General features: G+C 42.3%; 1 protein-coding gene across 7 annotated transcripts in view; it reads right to left on the reverse strand.

Annotated features, from left to right (window-relative positions):
- Positions 1 to 20,363, reverse strand: part of RAPGEF4 (Rap guanine nucleotide exchange factor 4) — a 326,385-nt gene that overhangs the window by 83,375 nt on the left and 222,647 nt on the right. For 5 of the 7 annotated variants that reach the window (XM_017856973.1, XM_017856974.1, XM_017856975.1 and 2 more), the window contains 4 exons: positions 12,838 to 12,891; positions 12,422 to 12,528; positions 7,647 to 7,768; positions 5,903 to 6,086 (listed from right to left, as the gene is read on the reverse strand). In XM_017856973.1, the coding sequence (XP_017712462.1) occupies positions 5,903 to 6,086; positions 7,647 to 7,768; positions 12,422 to 12,528; positions 12,838 to 12,891 (467 nt within the window). The remainder of the gene's footprint in view (positions 1 to 5,902; positions 6,087 to 7,646; positions 7,769 to 12,421; positions 12,529 to 12,837; positions 12,892 to 20,363) is intronic. The other 2 variants (XM_017856976.1, XM_017856977.1) reach the window with 1 other exon arrangement.

The raw sequence follows: 20,363 nt of genomic DNA on the forward strand, positions 1-20,363 counted from the left end.
AGGAGGCTGAGATGGAAGGACCACTTGAGCTCAGGAGGTGGAGACTGCAGTGAACTGAGATCACCCCACTGCACTCCAGCCTGGGTGACAGAGTGAGACCTGTCTCAAAAAAAAAAAAAAAAAAAAAAAGAAAAAAAAAGAAAAGAAAATAGAAAAGGCTTGAGAAACAACCTAAACATCCAACGATCACAAACTGAATGCACTAAAGAACCATTCAGAGAATATACTATTTAAAGGCTCCATCCTTAAAGGATATTTAACTTTAAGAGAGAATGCTATGATATGTTATTAAGTGTAAAAAGTTAGGAATTAAAAAATAACCAGTGGGATAGGCACTGAAATGTTACCAGTAATGAACTGAGACGTGATTGCTGGTGTTATTTCTTCTTTTTTAATTCTTGTCAGTGGTTTCCAAATTTTCTCCAATAAAGAGATCGACTTTAACAATAAAAAGTCATTAAAACCTTGAGGCAATCTTATAATAAACCCTAAACTGTAGATGAGCCGCTAAGTTCATCCTCCCCTCTCCTGAATCTGAATCAGAAAGGTAGCAATCCAATGGTTGGTTTCTGGCCGTGTGGATATGAGGAATAAGAATAAATGGCTTTTACGGGGAGAGGCAGAGAAATGACCCACTTAATGCAATCATTTATTCAGGTAAATTCTACAAGCTTTCACTGGTGATGCTGAAATCTTTCAAGCAATGACCAAGGCGAAAGTCGCCATGCAGTGAAGGAAGGATTCACAGTGACTGTCTTACTTCAGAAGCCTAGGTTCTTTCGGTCGTGCTTTTCTTCTCATCTGATTAGCATTTGAGATGTACTTCGTAACTGGACATTCTCTTGACACATCCGAGCAGAAATCAAAACCCTAACCAACACCAATTTTAGGCTTGCCAATCTGGAATCCCCTGAAGAAACAAATCCCTCTATAATTACCAGGATTTTAAATTCCACACCCTGGAAAAGAGTTTAGACAAATAAAGATCCTACTAAAACAGGCACTGCTAATTAAGACACAATACACAGGCTCTCACGCGCCCTCTAGAGCAAGTGTGTGGAATGGAATAGCAGCGGGGTAGTCTCCACCCAGCCTCTGCAGGACAGCCTTGCATTAGGGCAGGCAGCCAATTAAGCGATAAACAATACCGTCCCCTCTCCCCTACAGCATTTTGCCTTTATGTCATTTAATCCACCTTAAATTGTTGCCTTTCAACTTTACGCCCTATAGCATATGTTTGATATGAAGCCAATGTATCTCACGTTTCCATATTTCTTAACGCCTTAGCAGAGTATGGGCAGTAAACAAACAAACAAACAAACAAAAAAACCATTTCCAGGACCTTCGAACATGCTCTCAGTTTTCAGGAGCAAGGTGCTCAGATGGTCTCTTTAAGACAACAACGATACTGGCAGTTCTTGACTAACTAAGCCTGTTTTCTCTCTGTTAAAGTAAAATTAAGTAGTAGCTCCAAAGATTATTAGCAGATCAAAAAAAAAAAAAAAAGAAGCGGGGGTATGTGTGTACATGCATGTAGAGCTGGAATGTCTGTCTCCTAAAATTAGATTCCTTGCTTTTTACTTTCCCATCTCTGGGAGCTCTTATTCCAGCAGAAAGAGTCAAAAGAAGAAACTGCCAGCCCAATTCCAATGTTTACAAAGTTTCAAAAAACTTGGGGAGATGGGAAAAATCCCAAGGGCACCTGAAATATTAATTTATCACATAAAATAAACAAACTCGAGTTTCTGTGTTTCTGACCCAGTTGGAAGATTCCCCAACTTCCAACAATTCTCTTAATGTTATATATATATATATATGCGCACACACACACACATATATTTCTCTCTGCTCGGGCCCAAATGACTTATCTGTTTCTCAACTTACTTAGGCTTCTAGGCTGTTATGCTTTTTCAGAACTGCAGATCTAAATTTTGATTTGGGAAATAGTATCTACTTAATCGCCCTCCCACCTTTAGGCTGGTCTCTGATAGACCATCCTGAACATTCGAGCCTGTATCTCACTTTAGTTGGAAGGAGTGGTTTGAAGACTTCTACAGCAGAGCATCCTGTCTCCTTGAAGCCTCTTTTTTACCTACAGCCAGCCTCAAGTTTACAATACTCTGCTTACCTAGTCACTCCAGATCCTTTTACGCATGTTTCTCTAACCAAAGTACCTGCTTAAGGAAAGCCAAAATGCACATTTCTACTGGTAAGAGTCCCCATTGTATCTACTTGCTATAGGGCAACCTCTTGTTTTTAGATTTATAAACAAAGCAAAATCAAAACAGTAAGTTCTGAGAGCTCATTCTGTGTTTGATGGCCCTGTCTGGGAACTACAACAACAGCACCGTCAAACTGTCATCTTCTGTAGTGCTTGCCCCCAAATGCCATCCAGGTCTGCACCTGTGAAACCAGGACGGGCATTGTGAGTCACTCTGTCTGCCACCACATAAAAAGCTAATTTCACATGCAGAATGTATGTGTTTTTTTTTCAATACCAATAGCAACAAGAGTGTGCCAAAAAATTTCCCCTGAAGCTCTATTCTGTTTTTTAAACTACAGAACATTCTTTCATAGTTTGACAGTTAAAATGCTGCAGTTAATGTAATAAACAGAGAATTTTTCTAAGTAGCCTGTCAAAACAAGTGACACTTTTTTTTTTTGCTAGCAAGTCTCCGATTCAGAACAATAGGAAGTACCTTTCAAAGCAACATCTTCATTATACAATCAAATTCTCAAAGTAATCTTCTCATCAAAGAATATTGTGTTATTTCTTTCCCAGTAATTATCAGAGTTCTGCAACCTCTCTGGCAGTGGTGACTATTATAAAATGCAGCTGTGCTAATTTTAAAAGTCGGGAGGTCCTGCCTTGGTCAGTATGAAGCCAATGCATCTCATGCCTCCACATTTCTTAATGACTTAGCATTTTCGGCAGTAAAAAGTCAACATTTCCAGGACCTCTGAACATGCCCTTAGTTTCCAGGAGCTCTGAACATGCCCTCAGTTTCCAGGAGTGAAGTGCTCGTTTGGTCCCTTCAAGGACAGTAGTGATACTGGCAATTCTTGATCAACTACGCTTGTTTTCTTTCCACTTAAATAAAGTAGTAGCTCCAAAGATTATTAGCAGATCAAAAAAAAAAAAAAAAAAAGGGGGGGTGGGTATAAACACAAGGGGTTGGAATTTTGCTCCCAAAAAATTAGATTCTTTTTTTTTCACTTTCCCATCTCTCGGGAGCTGTTGTTCTGGCAGAAAGAAAACTGAAGAGTTCCTGAAGTGCCAGCCCAATTCCAATGTTTGCAAAGTTTAGACAAACCTAAGAAGATGGGAAAATCCCAGGGCCACCCAAAATCATGTATCTCAGAATATTTGTAAAACCTGTACTTCAACAACTAGCAATAGAATGGAAGAGTGTCAGCGTTGGAATGTAATATTCTATGAAGAATCTGGGCTGCCAGGGATCATGCAATTCAATGGTGTATGGAAAATAAAAGGAAGCACAAGCAGTGACTCCCATTTCTCCCAAGGTGACTCATGAAAACAAGCTCTCAAGTCTCTTGTGAAGAAGGGTAAATCAAACAATTAGCATGAATGTTCCTAGCATACAGCAGGCACTCAATTGATGATTGTTGGATCTTAATCTAATTTGGGAATTCCTCTCCCATGGAATTATAAACTCCCCAAAGGCAGGAGCCATTTTATTACTTTTTTCTTTTGATCTCTTTGGTAGATGCTCAAAAACATTTGTGAATCAGATGGCATTTCTGCCTCCCTCGGAGCAAGTAAGAGCTGAGGGAACATTAGCTGGGACTGTGTATTCACACTTCCATTCATTCATTCACTCACTCAGCAAAGGCTTACTGATGGCTTACGTGGTGTAATGCACAGAGGTAGGGATATGGCCTTACTAACTTCCACACCAGGTTAAACCCTGCTTTACATTAGGCTGTGCTAACACACACTACATCTTCCTCTGTAGCATGTGATGCAGCTGTGATTAAATGATTGCTTGCATAAGTAGTTGTTTAAGGTTTATCCTCTGCGCTAGACAGAAAACTCCAAGGAGGAGAAGGCTTCTTGTTCAATGCTTACCTTAATGCCTTAGCACCTAATATAGTGTCTAGAAGAATGTAGGTGTTCAATAAATGAACAAATGCAGTAAAATGAGATCTGTCTTTGCCTTTGAGAAACTCATAGTTGACTGCAATATTTCTCCACAGGGGCACTGTTCTCAGGACAGCTCCTTATTGTGTTGGGTTCCTAGGTACTGCCGTGTGTTTGGTAGCCCTTGGTCCTAGCCACTGCCCAGTGAGTGCTAGCAGTTGGCCCTCTCCTGCGCTTTGACAACAGCCCTTAGGGGGCTGTCCCACCTTGATTCAGAACCACTGAATATGCTGGTTTGGATGCAGGTGGCAGCAAGGAGGACAGCAAAAAGGGGATGGACCCAGGAAATGATGGGGAAATATGCAGGAGGGACAGTGGGACAAGAGGGGACAAGAAAGAAAACATGGCTTAAAATGGTGGTGTTCATCTGAGTTTCCCAGGCCCCAGGGATTCTCTCGGGCCCCCTCAGCCACGCTGTCCTACGATCCTTCAGGGCAGAGAAACCATACACTGGCTGGGCAGGTTTCTTGGACCCCACTCCTGCTTATGTCAGTGAAGCTCTAGCTTTGTTTGATGTTTTGGATTTTCCTGTTCATCTTTTTGTGTGAAGAAAGGGTTTTGAGGCTTACAGACCTGAAGAGCATGGTTCTAGAGTTAAGGATGATGGTATCTGCTGGGATGAGGGAGGCCTTTGAAACACATGGTGTGGGAGAGTCAGACCCCATGAGAGAGTTTTGACAAAGGGGACAGCCCTGAGTAAGGGCAAGTGAAAGAATCCTGGGGAAACGAAATTAAAGTGCCTTCAGAGAGGCTAACTGCCGGTTGGTCTGAGGGGCAGCCTCTGGGAAGGCTGGCCTGAGGGACACCTCACTCTTGGAAAGCACCCAGCAGACACCCAGGACATGTAACATGTAATGCCCTTCTCGAGACTAATACACCAAGGTCAGCCAAACATGACTCAGAGCTGACATCCACAGCTGGCCAACGCTGGCTGCAGGGCAGAGGGCGTCTTCATTTCCAGCCGAAAAATACAAGCCTGTGTGGTAGTTTCGGAAGCAAGTGCCAAGTCACCGCTTACCGAAAAGGTTTCCCTGAGGATCAGGACCACAGCGTATGCTTCTTTATATGCCCCATAGCAATTAGTGGAGTGCCCTGCATCAGATGGGGGCTTAATAATACATTCTTCCTGAGTGGATGTGATTAAACATTTCAGAGTCCTCAATTGCAGGTGGTGGCCTGCTCCTGAAGGTGGGTTCAGCTGAGAAAGAAGGGAGAGACTGCCTCAGTGGCTCAATGGGGGACTTGACAGGGGTAATGTAGTTGTGGTGTGCTCAGAAGAATGAGCTTTAAGAAGCCTCAGAGGAGGGTAGGAGCATGTGCTGAATGAGTGAAGGAACAAATGAACGTAGGCCTGGGTGTGAAGGCTATGGCCCTGATGACCTCTGTCCTGTTGCAGTAGGGAGAAAGGTGCTACTGCAGACTGGCATAGAAACAGAGCAGTTTCTGTTTGTCATTGACCAAAGGTCATTTAATATGGGGACTCAGTTTTGACAGCCCGAGCCAACTAATGACAACCTCTACAGCTTTAACTCATGCAAATGGAAAATAGAGCCATCCGGATCAAACACAAAAATTAAAATAACAGAGACAAGCACTGCTGTGGCACCCTTCAGCTGCTCCCTTTTGTTCCATGGGGGACAGCTAGGGCTTTTGAGAGCAGCCTTGTGTCTGTCCCTGTGGTATGTCTACATACTAGGCAGCCTCAGGACCTGGAGGGGTGAGCCACGAGCTCTCACTCACGGTTTGCGGAGGATCATCCTCATGTGGGCGTCAGGGCCCATCTGTGACAGCAGAAGCATGGTGTCCTGGAGCTCCTCATCACACTCCTTCTTCTCTTCCTCAGTAGGCAAAGGGGCATCCTCGTGCTCGTCATCCAGAAATCGATAGAATAAATATTTGTCTTGGAAATGGTGCTCCTGGTCCACTACGGGAAACATGGAAGCACGTGTCAGCTGCGGCACCTCAGCCTCACAGCTCCGTTCACTGGAAACAAATGCAGGGTGTCGGGCAGGATGGCCAAGTGGCAGCAAAGCTGGGAGCCTCCTCACCCTTTTCACTCTGCCCTGCCCAGGCTGTGCAGCTGGAAGACATGACCTCGGGGCTGCAGTCATGCACACCACAGCCCTCTCAGACCCACCCATCTCCTGGGCCTCCGTGGGACTCCCTTTGAGGACCTGCCAGCGTTTCTGAGATGAACAATTTGACCTGCAGAAATCGCCTTCCTGATATTTTCTAGGATGTGGGACCTGTGTCCCCAACAGGAAAGGAACCAACTGCCAGGTCATGTTCTGTCACGGCTTTTGAAAGTACAGGCTTTAAAAACAATCTGCTTTGTCAGGATCAGAATTTTGTTATTCTTTCTATATGTACTGTTTATCAACTGTACTGTCTGCACTCTGGAAAAAAATGTTAGTATAAAATTAGTTGTTTGAACAAAGCTGACCAGACCAGGTTTCTAGATCACACACTGCTAGAAGGATTTTGTAGTAATTTTCTTGGCAATCTGATTTTTTAAAGTTTTTTCCTCTTGCTCCTTTAAACAGGATTTAAATCTTGGTAGAACAAAGACAATGAACATGGCTCAGAATCCCTCATGTACATGTCTTAGAGCCTTGAGCCCCTTTTCAGGATGGAGCATCAATACTCTCAAAAGGTAAAGACAAGCAGTAGATCCCTTACTGCTCAAAGGGTGATTCCTGGAGGAGCAGCAGCAGCAGCATCTGGGAACTTGTTGGAAATACAGACTCTGAGTCCATTCCAGATGAGCTACATCAGAATCTGCACTTTAACAAGAGACCCAGGTGACATGTATGCACATTAAAGTACGAGAAACGCTGGCAAAACCATTACTAGATTCCCAGGTGTTGGAAAATGAAATAAATGGTTTTAATATTTTGTCTGTTTGGAAGTGTCTTAAACAAATGGCATGAGAGTCTGGCCAGTTACATGCCAGTCCTGAAGAGCTACTCTGTTCAATCATAGCCCCTGCAGTTATCAAGAGTCACAATTGCAGAGCACATTCTTGATTTTAAATATGGTCATCCTGTGGGTATACAAATTGGCTCTCCCAGACAGTGGCACAGTTAAAAGGCAGCTTCCGAATTCATTACTTACTTTCAGGTCATCAGCCCAGCCACACACTTCACTGCTCTTCATTCTGCCCCTGTATCAGGATTGCTATGCACTGCTCAGAGTATAATCACACTATCAATGAACCGTGAATGCAAACTAATAAACATAATTGGAACTGATGCACTCAGGCTGCAATTTCATTTTCCTTTCATACATTCTCCCAAGTTAGGAAGGTACAATGGTGGAACATAGCAATCAATAGCATCTACTTGCTGTATTTGTATCGCTAAATGAAGATGCTAGCTCTGCAGGTCCCTAAAAGGACTGTAATTCTTTCTTGCCCATTTGGGAGTTCAGCAACTACTTACCCAGGGAAATGCACTTAGCATTTCTTGAGAGGGGCTCATCTTACCATGGTTGAGAACACCGTCTTCTAACAGGACTTGCCACATGCCAACAGCTTGAGTACGGGAGTGAACACATGGTGTCTGCTGCATCATCCAGTCCACCAGCTCAGTTCCCACACAGCATTGTCTAAGGAGAGGTGAGACATAGAAGTCACCCCTTTTCAGATAGAGGATGGGAGATGACTTCTGAGAGGAGAACCTATCAAAGGGCTTAATGGTCTCCTACTAGAAGAGGTCTCACGGCAAACAAAGCACCACACGCGGTAGCTTCAGGTTCTCAAATGCTAATACAAGCCAAAAAAGCCACTCAGCTCATGACAGACCTTTAAAGCAAGGCTGGTTAAATGAAAGCATTACAACTTGCAGCACCAGGGGAGACCGGAGGCTGCCAGAGGGGGAGATTGTCTGGCAAGCTAATCAGAGGAACAGAAACTCTGTCCTAGTGAGCCAGTCCCAGAAAATCTCAGTGCAAGATGGAGGCAAAGCAAAATACATACTGACTGTCTCCACCTGAGTCTTGTGCCGAATGAGTTAATGTTTATGAAGCACTCAGAGGTGCTATGAAAGGCGCCGTATAAGTGCAAAATTATATAGCACTTTATATTTTCAAGTAATACTACTGATCTTCCTCGGAAGGGTGTTGGGAGAAACAAGCAATTAGGGATGCAAATCTCCTTGAAAAAGTTCTGTGTAATGAGCATTAGCACTTCTCCAGAGCCTGTCATCTGAAGAGCTCCAAATGCTTGCTGGCTTCCTGTATATTCACACATCAATCCCCAAGATGCCCTTCTGTGGTGAGTTGGTCTGGATAAGCAAACTGTATACATTAGTTAGGAAATGCATAAGCATACACACTCACATATTCGGGAATACCGAAACTGCCCATGGGGTGAGGGAAGGGGGCAGGTGTCCACAACATGATGGTTCAAGAGAGGAAATGGAATCTTGAAGTCCTAGTGATGGCTCAATCCCAAGGAATGATGGAACAAGGCAGGGAGTCACAGAGCAGCTGGCTGTCTGCAGCTGGGACTGAATCACTGGTGGCCTCCCCTCTCATGCTAACGACAGCACCACCTCTGGGGCACGGGCTAGGGAGCTCCTCTCTACTTGAAACTGGAGGAGACTTAGTATGGTTCTGTGCCACTTTAGGAACAGTCTTGAAGTGGCGGGAGACATGAGATACAGAACTAGATCTGCTACTTAGCTATGTGACTTTGGCCACATGGTTTCAAATCTCTGGTTCTCACTTTCCTTGCCTGTTAAAAAAAAAAAAAATGGCCGGGCGCGGTGGCTCAAGCCTGTAATCCCAGCACTTTGGGAGGCCGAGACGGGTGGATCACGAGGTCAGGAGATCGAGACCAACCTAGCTAACACGGCGAAACCCCATCTCTACTAAAAATACAAAAACTAGCTGAGCGAGGTGGCGGGCGCCTGTAGTCCCAGCTACTCGGGAGGCTCAGGCAGGAGAATGGCTTAAACCCGGGGAGGCGAAGCTTGCAGTGGAGCTGAGATTCTGGCCACTGCACTCCAGTCCGGGCGACAGAGCGAGACTCCGCCTCCAAAAAAAAAAAAAAAAAAAAAAAAAAAAAGGAAGGAGCAAAATGGATGGCCTCTAAAAGCTCTTAGACCTCTGAAATCTATCAGAGGAATCGTGGGATTCCTTGATTTGGGGTTGACCCTGACTTCACAATATTTCACAGGGAGGGTATACCGAGAAAGTCATTATATTTCCAGGACTGCCCTTATTACAGTCTATAACCGTACATTAGAGCTTCAATGGGCACAGTCACCTACTTATAAATCATTCTGAACCAAACATAAGACCTTCCAAAATATTTCTTTCCTAATTTGAGAATTGGTTAGTGGCAAAATCATGTAAAATACATAAAATCAATTTCATTTGGCTTTTAATTCAATGATTACCTTTACTAAAAAGAGCACACGGACTTGAGATGATCCCAGAGCATCTGATGAGTCCTTACAAAGGGTATAAGAATCTTGCAGTCAAAATACTGAACAACGACACACAGTTGTGCCACTTGTAGCTGATGGAATCACAGGTATCCTTTCCATTAATGATCCCTAGATGATTTAGAATTGAGAGCAGACCTCTAGTATAGTGATTTTGGGGGGTTATGCTGCATCTGGAGAGACTACAGCCCCCTAATACTGCAGCAATAATATAATGGAGTGAGAAGCAGGAGGGAGAGAGAGAATGGAACTGAAAAGTATAAGATCTGGGACAAGGAACTCAGACTGTCCTGCAGAAAAAAGAAATCATGCTTCTGGCTTCCAGTTGAGTCCTATGGTTATTCCCAATAGATCATTAATTTGTGTCACAGGGCGTGGAACAGACATAACACCTATATTTCAGGGGTTTAAAATCTTAATACGATGGAGCACGAAAGAGATGATGGTTTCTGACTTCTAGTTCCCATGATCTATCATCAAACCTGACATATTTTAATGAATTTTCCCTAATGCAAGTCAATACTTGGCAAAGCGCAATCACATCTTAAATTAAGGGAAAAAGTAATATAATTTTGAAAAGAAAAAGTTCCTTTAACCATATGAGATCTTTGAGATCCCCTGAATGAATTTAAAAGGTTGAACTCTCTCTGAAGACATGTGACACATTGATTTATCTATTTTAACCTTTACTTTTCTTAAAATTATAGCAGTGTATAGCTATGTGACTTTGGCCACATGGTTTGATATGGCCTGATATGGTTTGGCTTTGTGTGCCCCGCAAATCTCATCTCAAATTATAATTTCCATGCTTCAGGGGAAGGGCCTGGTGGGAGGTGATTGGATCATGGGGGCAAATTTTCCCCTTGCTCTTCTTTTGATAGTGAATGAGTTCACATGAGATCTGATCATTTAAAAGTATGTGGCACCTCCCCCTTCTCTCTCTCTCCTGCTCTGCCATGGTAAGATGTGCCTGCTTCTCCTTTGCCTTCTGCCATGATTGTAAGTTTCCTGAGGCTCCCTAGTCATGTTTCCTGTTAAGCCTGCGGAACTGTGAGTCAGTTAAACCATTTTTCTTCATAAATTTACCCAGTCTCAGATAGTTCTTTACAGCAGTGTGAAAACAGACTAATACAGGTCCACAGACTAGAAAAAGAATCAACTTGCGGTGTTGGAGAACACGACTTACAAATGTAAACATCCAAAATGGTAGTTAGTTAATATCAACATAAAAAGGGCTAGGTAATCAATCTGTCCTAAGAGACGGAATGTGTCTTAAGTGGAATATGCTACTGATAAGACTAAGACTAAGGCACGTTCTCAAGTCCCACCTCATTTCCAAAATTCTGTCAACAAGAGGGCAATCTAAATGTAACACACTGTCAATTTTGGTCTTGTAACATATTCATGCCAAATGCAAGCAGAAGAGTATTAGTTTGCATGGAGTATAGAAAAAATAATCAGAAGAGGAAGAATGTGCAATATATTTTTTCTATCTCTGTCCTTGAGAGGGAAACTAGATCTTGAGGCACGTATACTTGGTAGGTTTGCTTTAAGGTGAACCCTGTAGATACTAGATCTAGATCACATTCAACTAACATTTACTGAGCAGTTATTTATGCTCAAATTCCTGAACCAGAACCTTTATAGGTTCTATCATAGTTGGTAGAAGATATACATCCTTCATGGTAACTTTGAAATTTGTATTCTAGCTTTTCAGTGTGTCTTATGAATTTGGTTCCTGTGAGTCAAATGGGTTTTGGCTCATGCCAGTGCTGATGGGTTCTGAGGTCATGTCTAGGCTAAATGGGAAAGAGAGTCTCACTGATTGCTGAAACAGGGCTGTCATGTCTGAACCCTGGGACTGGGAAGACAGAGTGAAGGCTTGTGTGCCACATATTGGCAATTCTAGTCCCTCAACACTTGCTGAATTAATAAAATCAAAAGTTAGGGATTAGACTCGAGTTCTTAACTGGCCCACCATGGTACAGTCATCCCAGAAGGTTCAGCTAACCATGAAACCTCAGTCTTCATCTCTGTCATTTCTTAACTCCAGTAACAACTACAATTAGGAATCCATATTCTATATGAATATATATGTGATACAGAGTTGTATATCTTACTATATGCATGCTAGGATGGAATCCTACTTTAGAAAATAAGCTCTGTAAAGCATGTTTTGTTCACTGCTGTATCCTTAGGGCTTTAAACACAATAGTGCCTGGCACCCAGTAAGTGCTAAACTTGTGGAATAAATGAATGACTGAATGAATGAAATGATCACTGAATCCAGAAATCAACCAACCTTGGTTTAAATCCTGGCCCTGTCACTCACTAGACTTGTGATTTGGACATGCAAAACTAATTTCTCCAAGCCTCAGTTTTGTTATCCGAAAAATGGTCATACATGTCTAGCAGTGTTATGTGGATGAAATGAGCTAATATACCAAAAGGGACCTGGTACAGGTCTTTGAGTATAAATAAGTGTGCAGTCAATGTTTGTTGAATGTGATCTAAATCTAGTAGGCTTCCTAAAAGTCACTAGCAAACAGAAATTACAAAAATTTTCTTCTCTTTGTTCATCACAACTAAACCAATATCCAAACAACTTAGTTTAGGAGGTGCTGGGAATATTAAGGATACTTAAATAACTGCAGTTAATTTGAGATCTAAGACAAGCCTAACCTTCCAGTACCTGAAGGCATTACAAAATGGGCTGCACCCACATGGAAAACAGGGAGAAACATTTTTGTTCGATTTTCACTAAATATGAATGTGAGCGGGCCACAGCCTTTAGAATTAGCACACATACCTGTATGTCTTCAGGTGGTATTTTCTATCTCTTATCATGTGAGGTGCTCGAGAGAGAATGGCATTTCGTAAAATTTTTCCAGCCCTGAGGATCTTCTCTGAAGGGACCTGGATTGTAATCAGGTGGAAGGAGGGGAGGAGAAAGAAGTGTTTATAGAAGGAAAACAAACCAAACAAATCCTGAAACCACTTTCCAATCTGACTCTGGCTTGGAAAACGTAACTCACTCAGTATGTTTACTTTGTTCACTTGTGTGATATGTCACTGGTTTATGTTGAGAACTGAGACATTGAATATTTCCTGTCTCTAGAAAATGTATCAGAGGCTTCCTGATGTGATGCCCTGACATATGGATCACCTCCAGAGGTACTTAAGAAGCTAGCTCAATAGCTCATCAACCCACCTACATCCCATTACCTTGGTAATGGTGTTAGCAGGACGAAGAGGAACGTGAGGTTCAATGAGAGGTGTCTGAAAAATAAAATGTTAAAGCAAAAGAAAATTAAACAAAAAGTTCACTGAAGAAAATTATGGGTTGGGGGATAATAAGAAACATCAATTTTTTATAAAACTCAAAATAGAATTTAAAAAACAAGAGATAAATTCTGCCTAAAGAATTTGAATGCATAGGCATTCAAAGGGCAAAATTAGACCATTCAATTTGCCAACATTTAAATATAAATTATTAAAAATGAAAACCAAATAGATAGGAATGATTAGATGTTTGTAGGCTTAATGAGAAGAGGAAATAAATATCTATTCAGAGCCTAACAAACATCAGAGCAGAGGAAAAAGCAAAACAAGATAAACATAAATGGAGATTAAAATGACCTGTCTCCGGGGGTGGGAAGAAAGTATTGATATGGGATGGAAATGAGCTATTTCATCTCTCTCTTGTGTAGTTAAGATTCTTCTTCTGCAATCTGAATTTTTAGAAATAAAGTTTTAATTTTTAAATGTGACTTCTTGGCGGTTCTATGCACTCAAGCTCCTAGAGCCCCCTGAGGCAGTTAGTACTCTTCTCTTTCTTCTACTAAGTAGAAGAAAGTGTACAGAGTTCAGGATTCTGTGACTGTCAGATCAGCTCTAGGCTCCAGAGAAAATACATATGATTATCTACATTCTATTTTTTAGATAGATGGGGTCTTGCTCTGTTGCCCAGGCTGGAGTATAGTGGTGTGATCCTAGCTCACTGCAGCTTCAAAGCCTTGAACTCCCAGGCTCAAGAGATTCTCCCACCTCAGCTTCCCGAGTACCTAGGACTACAGGCTTGCATCACCATGCCCAGTTAATTTTTTTCTGTAGAGATGGGGGTCTCGATATGTTGTCCAGGCTGGTCTCGAACTCCTGGCCTCAAGGGACCCTCCTGCCTTGGCCTCCCAAAGTGCTGGGATTATAGACAGGAGTCACAGCACCTGGCCTATTAACCACATTCTTCAAATGGAGGTATTGAATGTAATCCCAGAAAAATTACTTCCACACAGCTACACATTAAGCCCTCTAGTCTTACGGAGACCCCTTCATTTACTTGCTCTGAAATAATCTGGTAAAGGTATACCAAATGGTGGAGAAAAATTTATCCACTCAAGGGGAGTGACAGAACTACCAATACAAGGCCATTTATGCCACTTCCAGAAGGTAAGAAAAGATGGCAGATTTATTTCTTATGAGATTGTGGTAGGCAGAATAATTCTCCCCCCAACAACAACAAAAAAAGTTTATGTCCTCATCCCTAGAACCTTCAAACATGTCAGGTTACACGGCAAAAGGGACTCCATGGGTATTTAGATTAAGTTAAGCATCAAACCAAGGAGATCATCCTGGTGTTTCTAGCTGGGCCGAAGGTAAACATAAGGGGGCTTAAAAGATGGTAGAGGGAAGCAGAGAAGTCAGAACTGGCTTTGAAGATGAAAGATGCCAAGGGCCAAAGAATGAGAGCAGCCTCCAGAAGATGGAAAAGGAGAAAGACAAACAAAAGAGATTTCCCCTAGAACTTCCAGATGAACGCAGCCCTGCTGACGCCTTATTGTGAGCCCAGTGATCCCCATTCCAGACTTCTAAACAATAGCACTGTTCGGTTATTAAGGTGTTTTTTAAACCACTACATTTGTGGTAATTTGTTACAGCAGTCATGGAAAACTGATGTAGAGATTATTATGCTTTGTACTAAAAACCCTACTGTTTGCAAATAGAAGCCATTACAGTGAAAATAAATTGGTAAGCTTTCCCTCTAGTCCTAATAAAAAATTAACGGGGTAAATAAAGGCCAATATATAATATTGTACATAGCTAAATACAAATATACATGCATAAATATATACCTTTTTATCAACAATAAGTTTCAAGTGGGTTGATGCTTTTGATTTATAATAGAATTAAGGAAAAAGAGAAAAGAATATTAAACTTTAAAATAACAGCATAGATAAGATACAGATGTATTTAGAATGGCTGAAATCTCACTGAGCCAACTTATTTAAACATTTTCATCACCTCGCTCGCATCTAGCAGACTTTTTTCCCCCTCTTGAAATCACTATAGTACAGATGTCAAGCCACATTATGGTATTTTAGCAGCATACTGTTTACAACCAGCATAGATCAAGAAGTATCACTCTAGTCCAATTCAATAGTTGCTTTAAACACGGACTGATGTTGCCCTGAAATAGTCCATGCTCCGTTATGGCAGACCTACTGATGGAGAGAGACTATGAGCTCACAGAGTCCCTGTACTTGCACCTAACACCTCAAAGAAGGCAAGAAACCTTTGATGGCATATCACCCAGAGAAGCGTTCAAACACGCCAGACCATCATACACCAGGACCTTGAAAACATGCAGTTAAAACACGCTACATATTTCTAAGTTGTGAGTTCCCAGGTTCTTAAGCCTCTCACCTCTTTTCATTACACAGGTTGGTTTACAGTCTAGGACTGAGCCTCACTGTATCAAATTGTCAAGACCTCTGGTTTCTTGAAAATAATAGTAGAAATCTGTTTCTTCCTGTCTTAGAGGAAAGAGGTGCAGATAGGTGTGGTCTAGAGTAGATGGGTATGGGATTCGTTTCTGAGTTCACCTTTTCTTTCCAATGAAAAACCTACTTTCCTTTGCAGTGATCTTTGAGAGGCTGCCAGAACCAAAGTCAAGAAGATGCCCATGCTTCCGGACTGGTGATAAGTGTTTATTCTTTGGTAGGTGCAATGAAACATTATTTGAAGATTGCATGTTTTAATTTGTTTCTAAAGAAATGGCTATATTTTAACAAAATGCTAACAAGTGGTACCTAGGCTACTTTATTTTGTTGGACAGCTCCCTTTCTGGTTCCTTGGAACCCTGAAAAGAAAGTGTTATTAAAGCTTGATACTAAAGGAAGTATCAAGCTTCAACCAGAACTTTTTCTTTGATTGGCAACTTCTAAAGAGGTAAATGTACACAAGGTTGTCTTTTAGCTAGATAATCATAGTACCAGTTCCAGGACCAAGAGGGTATTTCATCTGTTGAAAGGCAGAATTCTCAGATCCTTCTCTGGCTCAAAGATTTTAGGTTTAGGGGCAACATGATGAATGGAGGATGCCTTGAGGAGGGGATGGTCCCTTTATTTAAATAAAGCCTCCAAGGAACACATGCAGGGGCAAGCAGGGAAGGTTTTATTTTGAGGGAATAGGAATTTGTCTTTGAAAGGGACACTGTATTCAGTTAGGCAATATACCACATCCTCAGAACTATGTTGGCACATAGAAGTCAAATGCTTTGAGACAAAGGGCAAGCCTGACAGGCAGGCCACGTCCCTGGAAATAGTCACTGGCCAATGCCTGTTCAGGGACCCCTGCATTACAAGTGTAACTTTATTGCCTTTGTGCCAGATTATTTACTTCCTTTTTGGTTTCCCTTGGTTTTCAAGTAAAGTTTCTTTTGAGAATTCCACCTTAGCTGCACTGTAGAAAAATAAGGGAAAGAATGTCATTTTATGAATTCTTAGGTTAAACAGGAGAAGGAAAGACAAAAACATGGTGATATTTGTGAGAAACAAAGAAAGCAAGCCAGCCCTAGAGGCAGGTTTATACATGCTGTGCACACATGCTCCTTTACATGTACCTCCTTGCTATATTCTGACTCCCATTGTTTAGGGAGACAGCTAAGGCCAGAGACACCGAGGGACTTGCCTGTGCTCACACAGCCAATAACTGGAATTGCTGAGAGTAGACTCCAGGTCTATTTCACTCCAGTGTCTCCACTGCAGATACAATGACCCCATCCACCTGCGGTTTTCTGCTAGAGACATCTTGGCCCACCGTTTGGAAGAGTCTGTGTTCTGTTTGATGCAAGTTATTGAGAATATTGCATCTAAGCTGTTCTAGGTCATCAGGTATCAGACGTGATCTGATGAATTTCCAGCAATAAATATTCACAGTGACCTACTGAGATTACATATTAGCACCTGCATCATGCTTGGTTTCAATTAACTTTTTAAAAAGCAACCTTGTGGGCTGGGCGCAGTAGCTCACACCTGTAATCCCAGCACTTTGGGAGGCTGAGGCGGGCAGATCACGAGGTCAGAAGATCAAGACCATCCTGGCTAACACGGTGAAACCCCGTCTCTACTAAAAATACAAAAAAATTAGCCCGGCGTGGTGGGGGCGCCTGTAGTCCCAGCTACTCAGGAGGCTGAGGCAGGAGAATGGTGTGAGCCTGGGAGGCGGAGCTTGCAGTGAGCCGAGAATGTGCCACTGCACTGCAGCCTGGGCGACAGAGAGAGATTCTGTCTCAAAAAAAAAAAAAAAAAAGAAAGAAAGAAAAGCAACTTTGTAACAATAAAACAACATTTAGCATAGAGGGACTGTCTCATCAGGGCTAAGACAAATATACCAGGGAGAGGAGTAGCAGTCCAGTGCAATCAGGAGATGGAAACCACTCAGTGTATTTTCCACAGAGGGAATATAATGAGGGAAGTGTTGCACCAGGGGAGGAAAATTTCAGAAGCCAAATAGACCACTGTGAAAGGTAGTGCCAATATTGGCAAAGCAGGAGGCCCTTGAGCAAAGGGACAGAGGGAGAAGGAAGCATGGCCAGGGCCTGAGCCAGGTGTCCTGGTGGGAGCTGGAACCCTGGAGGGTGTCCCAGAACCCTAGAGGTACTGCCACTGCCAGAGATGCCGCGGGACCACTGCTGAGACGGAGGCAAGAGCCTCCCTTGCATCCGATCTCCCTCCAGCCAGAAGTCGGATAAATATGGAAAAGAATTTCATTTTATAAATGATTAGGTTAAATGGAAGAAGGAAAGAAGCAGCACTGCAGTATCCGTGAGAGTCAAAGAAAGAAAACCAGCCCAAAGGCAGAATCAAAGGGCAAAGAGTTGATCTGAGAGCAGCGGCCCCAGGACCAGTACAGAAGAGTAGTTGCAGTGGCCTCAGGGCTGGGCAGGACTGCCACAGCTGCCACCCAGCCCTCTCACTTGCTCCCCACACCATATCCTCCCGGGCACTCTTCCTGCTGAGCTCTAGGCAAGGCAGGAGGACAGCGGGACGGCACAGGGTAGGGGCTGCATTTGGCCTGCTGAGTTTGCTTCCTAGGGCCCCCTGTTTGGCCCTATAGCCAACACACGTATAACAAATGAGCCCCGAAAGGCATGGACTCCTCTCCAATGAAATTTTCTAGACTTTGACACATCAATCATGCGTTGATAAAAATTCTTCCTCCCTACCCGAGCATGAAAGAATCCAAATGGGGCTGTGACAATGTGATCCTAAAACAGCGAGGCAGGGAGGACAGATAAAGGCAGAAGCATTCAGCTTTCTTTCTGCTTTTCTTGGCTTTCTCCATGAAAGACTTCCCTCAGGACTGACTGTAATTGGTTTTTGTTTGTTTCTGGAAAGGGGATGCTCTTTCTACTGCCTTGTATTATGTTTATATCACTACTGAAAAAGAGAAACGGAAAGGGAAAATACTCCTTTTGGCACCACAGCCAATACAGAAATACTAATCAGGTGAATGAAACATGAATTTAGCCTCCATTACAAGATGCACAATAACTCCCCGGTAGATTATAATGAGGTATAAGGCACTGTAATAGGCCTCACGAAAGACCATATTCAGACCCTTTTGAAAGGGGTAATTCTTTTCCTTAAGTACTTGCTCACAGAAGCCTTTTGCAAGGCACAGCATTTTAAACCAAGAGACAAGAATGACAAGCAAGATTGGGACACCACTCCTGCCAACCCAGTGCGGTAAAACATCAAGCAAGTCCGTATCGAATCTGATTCAAGGATTTAATGAAGGTCTGTTGTGTGCAGAGCAGTGCGTGAAGCTAAAGAAGGAGACTCTGATAAGGTAACTGGCTGAAATGGGCTCTTGGTCTTGTTGAAAAAGCCAAACTTCTATAGGTTAAACAATTACAAGACAATATGAGTCTAATAAATGCTGCAACATTTTGGATTTCAAATCCCCCTTTTCTTATTTCAGCTGAGAACATCTAGGAGGTAGAGAGCAGTATTTAGTGTTTTAGTGAAACTGATATACTTTTAGGAGCTATATTCCCTTGTTTTGGCATTTTTGAATAATATAAGATCTTTGAAATGTATGTCTCATTCTTGTAATAATTATCATCAATGTCATCACTCTTTGGGGCCGCCCAGATGAAATTAAAATAAGGACTAAGTCAGACTCATAGGCAGATTTCACTACTCTGAATTAACTCTGTAAGTTTTTCCATTTGTGGAATAATGGAAAAATCATCTAGAGACTTCTTTGCCTTCCACTTGAAGGCTTCTTTTCCTCCCCAAGTCTTTTCCCCTAAGTTCAAAATTGGCTTAGAGACTTCCAGTTTCAGCTTTCTCTTGTAAAGACCTTGAAAGTTGTCACTTAATGGCCGTGAAAATAATGATTGCTCTTGGGATCCTCAAAGAATTGAGTTTGCAAAGCAAACTGCCACTCAGAAATCTGGAGAGACAGGAGAATCCGGAGTCCCGATTGAGAGATTCGCTCACCTGGAAACCACAAACTGGTAAGAATACTTAAATGGTAGTCCTGATGAATTGCTGGAGGCTGCATGTGGATTAGCTTGAGAGTGAGAAACTCCTGGGGATGGGCATTTTAGCTGCGCCCCACACTACATGAATTTTACCTACTTCAACCCTACCAGTTTTACTTACTTCAGCTCCTCATGAAGAGCCACAAAAAGAGTCTCCTTGTGGCTCTGGCAAAGAGAGGGAAAGCATCATCATCGTGAAATACACCCAGAGCATTCACCATAATAAAGGCAGACTCTCCAGGGAAACGACTTTAGGAGTGTCTTATCTCATGGGACAAGGTTCTCTGACTGTAGCCACTCTAGCCCACCAGCCGTCTCCTCAAGGGAAAAATTTGTCTTGACCGGTCAAAAGAATAAACATCTTCTTTCTCTCTCCTTCATACACTAGAAGCAGAGAAGCGCAAGTAGAGACAGGTGGGATGGGAGACGCAGATCTCCCCCTCACACCCCCACCCCACCAAATGCTGGGACCACCAGTCCATCCTCAGGGATTCAACTCCAACAAGAGTTGAACATTTAAAACATGTACTAATCTTTAATAGCTGAAATAACATTTTAAGGACCCAAAGTGACAAAACATTCATGGATTAAGGCTGAGGTGTTTTTATGGTTGCTAAGTACCAGAGAGAAAGAAAGCATTAGACTCAACACAGTTAATAGTGGTCAGTGGGGGAAGGGGATTATTTCATGTGTATATTTCACTGAGTTGAAATATACTCTCTCTCTGTCTCTCTCTAGAGAGTTATTTGGTTGGTTTTAAATATATTATAACAACTGAGATTATATATTACATATACAAATATTTAACAGTTATTTGTTATATTTATTATATAACATATATATATTTCTATATTCAGAGATCATGATATATATAGAATTATACCGAGAATTATTACATATAAAATATAGATATTATATATAA

The sequence above is a fragment of the Rhinopithecus bieti genome, unplaced genomic scaffold, assembly GCF_001698545.2.
Source record: "Rhinopithecus bieti isolate Rb0 unplaced genomic scaffold, ASM169854v2 scaffold_43749, whole genome shotgun sequence".
NCBI lineage: Eukaryota > Metazoa > Chordata > Mammalia > Primates > Cercopithecidae > Rhinopithecus > Rhinopithecus bieti.